General features: G+C 37.1%; 1 protein-coding gene across 1 annotated transcript; it reads left to right on the forward strand.

The window, feature by feature from the left end:
* Positions 1-1,699: 1,699 nt before the first annotated feature.
* On the forward strand, positions 1,700-4,747 carry folr (folate receptor). The gene is made up of 5 exons (XM_010797861.1): positions 1,700-1,850; positions 2,758-2,890; positions 3,407-3,595; positions 3,981-4,116; positions 4,407-4,747. Exons 2-5 carry the CDS (start codon positions 2,762-2,764, stop codon positions 4,676-4,678), a joined length of 726 nt encoding a protein of 241 aa, XP_010796163.1. The 5' UTR covers positions 1,700-1,850; positions 2,758-2,761; the 3' UTR covers positions 4,679-4,747.
* Positions 4,748-6,368: the final 1,621 nt, after the last annotated feature.

Consider the following 6,368-nt stretch of genomic DNA (forward strand, 5'->3'; position numbering starts at 1 on the left):
AGTTTAAATGCTTAATGTTTTGTCGTTGGATAGTTACTAAATTACAATGTGTAGGTACCTTCTTTGAGTATCTCCATTTCCAGCAACTTTATTTTTGAAGAATTACTCTTATTTATTTTTGGCAGTTTAAATAGCCTACATTTTGATTCTAATAATGTTGTACTTTCATTTAAATATAATGTTGACTGCACCTTTTGTATAACAGATAACCACACTGTGGTATTATTACCTTTACTTTTAAATCATAATAGCCAATTAGTTGTACAGCTAGGTAAGTAATAACAAAAGACAAAACTAAAATAACTTGTTTAGTTTCATTTCATTTTTTTATTTAGATCTGGGATTAAAAGACTAATGTCACAGCAGGATTTGGAAAAACCTGCCCACGCTTTTATCTTCAGTAGACTCGACTACTGTGATGGTGTCTTTGCAGGTCTCACTAAAAGATCTATTAGAAAGCTGCAGCTACAGTAATTCAGAACACTGCTGCTCGAGTCCTCACTAACACTAAGAAAGTGGATCACATCACTCCAGTTCTGAGGTTTTCACACTGGCTTCCTGTATGTCAAAGAATTGATTTCAAAAATATTGCTGCTGGTTTATAAAGCTTTGAATGGTTTAGGCCGAAAATACATCTCTGATCTACTGCTAAATTATGAACCATCCAGATCTCTCAGGTCTTCAGGGACTGGTCAGCTTTCTGTCCCCAGAGTCAGAATTAAACATGGAGAAGCAGCGTTCAGTTATTATGCCCCAAATATCTGGAAATAACTACCAGAAACCTGCCGGTCTGCTGCAACTCTGACTTCTTTTCAATCCAGGCTGAAGACTTTTCTTTTTGCCGCTTTTAATTGAACTATATCTTAAACTGCACTGTAACTTTTATTCATGTTTTTCTTTTAATGTTTATTTCATTATCTTTGCTTTTTAATGACTTTTTAAATACCATTGTCTTAATGTCTTTCATTTTTGTAAAGCACTTTGAATAGCCTTGTGTTGAAAAGTGCTCTATAAATAACTTGCATTGCCTTGACTTACCATCACGGTCACTTTGCAAAGTTTACAACTGTCTGGACAACTTCCAGAGTCACTTTCAAAGAGATAAACCATCAGAAAAATTTCCCCACTAATAGACACATGGGAAAAAAGCTGCTAGCACAAAGTACAGACATTCAAACCCCTTGGTTTTATTAGGCTTCTCATAAATAAAATCAAACTGTACATTGACACAATCTCCTATTCAAACAATGGGAATGCAGAAATGATTCATATGTGTGACATCTTCTCTTCTATAAAAGCGTCATCTGAGGGCGTCCCCCTTGAACTTTAGCTACTGTAACTGCTGACACACACACACACAAATTAACCATCATTGGGATCACCAACACAGATGCAGCAGAAACTTATCTTAACTTCGCCCCTTTTTTCCTTTTATTATTGCTTTCCCAGGTCACACTACACATGACAACGCATGTGTGTGTGTGTGCGAGAAAACGAGCAGGGTAGACCTTGAGATAAGCCAAACCTTCCTCACAGTAAAATAAGATAAAGTTCAGATTGTCACATAAGAGCTACATCATTCTCATTCCTTCTTTCTATCTTGAACACATGCACATGCACGCACACACACACACACACACACACACACACACACACACACACACACACACACACACACACACAAGAAGCCCTGGTGCAGACTTTGGACTTTGGAGACATGTTCACACATACCCGGGTGGATGTGTGTTTTCTAACTCCTGTTTGGTCTTGAGAAGCGTGTAAGTGGTGTCTAGAGACACTGGTTTTGAGGATCATCTCTTCAGGAAGGAATCATCACAAAATCTGACAAGGTAAAACACATTTCTTCACGTTTGCTTGTAGAATTCTTCTTATTCTTCTTACAGTAAAATGATTACAAAAATGCATTGGTTGTTTGGCTGAATTCAATAAGAATGTTTAAAGGTTTTTTGTACAATTTCTGTTACATTCACAGGTCTTGCTTTCCATTGTGTTTGTTAGGTTAGATTTAGCTATATTTTATTTTTGACTACATGTGTCTTTGCAATAGTGATCAAATGTGTTTTAATACTTATACATTAGTCACCCAGTAATGAAAAAAAAAACACACAATGTGAGTTAAATGTATTAAAATGAAAAGAAAAATTATTTTATTTTACATAGACATTAATAAGTGAGGCATCAGTGTGTATCATGTCAAAAATATGTTTAGCGGGCTCAATATCAACCTTTAAATATGGCAAAATCAAAACGTAAAGTTAAACATTTAAGTATTAGCATCCCTCGAAGAGTCACAATGTTGGTGTTGTTGACTGTAATACATAAGGTTTCTATCTTAATTCATTTATAGCGTATTATTATTTTTCTAAGTATTTGAAGTGCACGTGTTTCATGGTATGTTATAGTAATGCTAATATGGATGCAGCTTACATGTATTTGTTGTTTTGTGTCTTTGTATAGCTCTTACGTTGGTTTTCGGTGTTTACAATACATTCTAAATCATCAGTTAAGTGTATGACCATCTTTAGGAGGGATATGCTATACATTTAGTAAACAATATGATATTCTCTGTAACTAACCATCTACTCTGATGACAATGTGTTCATGTTTTCAAATGTTACCTTTACGCAAACAATCCAAATACCTAACGGTTGGAAAATCTTATTGACATTGATTTAAACGTTTTAGTGGTACCGTTATTTACCTATTTATCGATTGATGTATGCCTTTCTGCTGCAGAGCCATGTGGGTTATCCTGGCCCTGCTGCTAGCCCTCTCCAGTGGCGTCATGTCGCAGGACAAACTCAACGTGTGTATGGATGCCAAACACCACAAAGAAAAACCTGGCCCTGAGGGAGATCTTTACTCTCAGGTGATGAACACTCAAATGTCCCCAGAAAGTAACATTTTTGAGTATACTTTCCTTGAGTTTTTCTAATTTATGCTTCTTTATACTTCCACTAACTTTTGGCAGCAAATATTTTAATTTGTACTTGTATTTAACAACATTAGTACTTGAATATGAAGTATTGCAGAGTTATATTATAAATACAAAAACTAAATCAACTAATACATTATGATGTTCTGTTAATGAGGGAGATACCTGGCAGTAAACAAATTATTAACGTTTTCTCATCCTTTACCAGCTGCTAAATTAAAATAATAGACCCATTAATGCATAACTAACTATAAACCAGTGATATCATATTTATTATTTTATAAAAGGCCACTTTGGATAATGAGTACTTTTAGATTTGGCAATTAAGTATATTTTGATGCTTACACCTTTTTGCTAAAGTATCATTTTGAATGCAGGGCGTTTTACTCTCATTAAAACAATGCTGTTCAACAGCATAAAGTGAACCCCCTTTCCTCTCCCTCTTTCCAGTGTGCTCCCTGGCGTGACAATGCCTGTTGTACTGCCAACACCAGCACAGCAGCCCATAACGATAGCTCCTACCTGTACAACTTCAACTGGGACCACTGTGGCGTCATGAGCGATAAGTGCAAGAAACACTTCACCCAGGACACCTGTTTCTATGAGTGCTCACCACACTTGGGACCCTGGATACAGGACGTGAGTATTTGGCTGAAAGTCTCATTTGTATGTGTATACTTGCAACACTAGGTGGCAGCAAAAGAAGAAGAAGAAAGGACTGAAAGGGCTTCTCAGGAACGGTTAATTCATAATCAGTATGCTTCCATTAAAATAATAAAAAGATAACCAGCTAATATGTGGACACCTTTGGTTACTCCCCTGGCATATCACAGTATTGGTACTTTGAAAGCATTACGTTTAATTCTAGAAATATATCACATCTTGTGTGCTATATTTGTTTACTCTTGTACAACTCTTAGTGTTATATTTGTATTTGTATACTCTTGAGTTTTAATCTCAATGAGGCTTTTACTGGTTGAATATATAAAAAAACGCAATAAATAAATAAATAAAATGTGTGCAGGCGGATGAGAGCTGGCGTATGCAGCGAATTTTGGATGTGCCTCTGTGTAAGGAGGACTGCCACAGATGGTTTGAAGATTGCAAGGACGATTTCACCTGTAAGACGGACTGGCACAAGGGATGGGACTGGAGCTCAGGTAAGCACACACATACACACACAGACAGACACACACACACAAACACACACACACACACAAACTCAGAGCACAGACCTGCTCATATAAAAAAAAAAAAAAGCTTACATAGAAATCAAAAACATATGACTATCTATACACAGTACCATGAACCCACTTACTCATAAACACCTATAGAGATCTCCCATTGAATTTTTTCTGGCTTTCTGGCTAGAACTTTAAAAAAATCAAATTTCTTCAATTACTTTTTCAATTGCTAAATCTATCTTTTGTTGTCTCATTTGCGCCTACAGGTGTTAACAAATGCCCTGAAGGCAGCATGTGCAGAAAGTGGACGGAAGTATACCCTACAGCCAAGTCCATGTGTGAACAAATCTGGTCCAAATCCTACCTTTATACCACCCTACCAAACACCTCGGGCCGCTGCATGCAGCTCTGGTTCACAGGGACAAACCCAAACAAGAAGGTGGCTGAGTACTACCTTAACAACGCACAGCAGCATCAGAGCTTTGCCTTGACAACACTTCTTCTCATGGCTGGTGCATTTTTCTCTGTAATGATATAATAAAATGACTTATCCTGTATCGCCTCGGAGAGATCAATAAAACTGATTGCAAATGCCTTCCTTTTACTTTCTTGATGTCAATGAGCCTTCTTACATGCATGTTTTCTGTGTTTTGCATTTCTAAGTGCTATTCCGCATATCCTTATTAGTTTATTATTTTCATTGTAATCCAGTCATTTATTGTCCGTTCAACCACCATTATGTCAATTAAGCTGTGATTAATTTTCTAAATGGACAGTGGAAAATGTCCTTAGAGTTAGAATAATCGCCATTACAATTCAACCTGAACAAATACATAACAGTGTTCGATTGTCCGGTAACATTTAGTTTAACAGATTGACTTCTCTTTCAGGATTAAAGGCAAGGCAAGTTTATTTATAGCCTGTAAAGACACCATTACAGTAGTCGAGTCCACTGAAGATAAAAGCATGGACAGGTTTTTCCAAATCCTGCTGTGACATTAGTCTTTTAATCCTAGATATATTCTTTAGGTGATAGTAGGCTGATTTGGTAACTGTTTGAAAACAGTGACTTTAGCAACATCCCTCATTCAGTATCTCTACACAGCTGTAGGATATATCTGTGCAAACTATGGATCAATGTATTAACCCATTCACATCCTCAAACACTAGTTCAATAAATGTACAACTGACCCAGGATCTGCATTGATGGAAAATGTTTCTCCACACTGGGCCACATTGATCACACCACCACTCTGAACCAGCCAGTGGTTAGAGGGCTCCAATTATGTTCCAGTCCTTCGAGTGTGTGTGTGTGTGTGTGTGTGTGTGTGTGTGTGTGTGTGTGTGTGTGTGTGTGTGTGTGTGTGTGTGTGTGTGTGTATGTGTGTGTGTCTATTGCCTCCTCTATGTTTAAGAGTGTTTTAATGTCTCTGTGTGGGTATAAGTGGCATGAGATGTGAGTCAGTGCCACGTCTGAATTGGGAAAAGTAACTGTCATGTACTCTGTACTTTTATATTCAAGTTCTGATGTAATCAATCTATTAATCTACAATTTGTACAGGTCAGAAACTGGAAAAATAAATGTTACTTTTACAGTATGTGACTTAAGTTCCTAAAAGCTATGCTAACGTCTTGACGAATTGTTTGCAAAGCCGAGTCTGAAAAGCTGAATGTGACCCCCAGTGGCTTAAAGAGATCTATCTAATAAAAAACTAGCCACTGTAATGGGAAAAAATGATAGAAAAGGTCTATATAAGTAACAGAATGGCATATTTTCTGACCAGAGCATCAGGCAAAACCTTTCAAAAGTTGTTAAGCACTTAACATGGCTAGACTTAAACTGGTGTTTCAGAGTTACCAGACGCAAAAACAAAAGATTTGCTAATTGGTTATATTTAAGATGAATTGCTGACAAAGTAGTTTTATTACGATGTGACATCTTGCAACACGCTTTTACGATCCCTGAATGCAGACATTTTGTTATGCCACATATTTTTACAGTATTTTACAGTCAACTCACTCGTATAAACACACATACACACACAGGCGTCTGCACAGTGTGATGCCATAGTCAGAAATAGGATTGGGATGGCTGCTGTCCCTTTGGCTATTAATACACAGCTTCTCTGAGGTCATTGGCAACTATCACACACACACACACACACACACACACACACACACACACACACACACACACACACACACACACACACACACACACAAACACA

This window comes from Notothenia coriiceps, unplaced genomic scaffold (genome assembly GCF_000735185.1).
Source record: "Notothenia coriiceps isolate Sejong01 unplaced genomic scaffold, NC01 NC01_scaffold00038535, whole genome shotgun sequence".
NCBI lineage: Eukaryota > Metazoa > Chordata > Actinopteri > Perciformes > Nototheniidae > Notothenia > Notothenia coriiceps.

Coding starts and splice junctions, on each gene's coding strand:
- folr (XM_010797861.1), top strand. CDS start 2,762: ATGTGGGTTATCCTGGCCCTGCTGCTAGCCCTCTCCAGTGGCGTCATG. Junction 3,596..3,980: donor TGGGACCCTGGATACAGGAC/GTGAGTATTTGG, acceptor AAATGTGTGCAG/GCGGATGAGAGCTGGCGTAT. Junction 4,117..4,406: donor GGGATGGGACTGGAGCTCAG/GTAAGCACACAC, acceptor TTGCGCCTACAG/GTGTTAACAAATGCCCTGAA.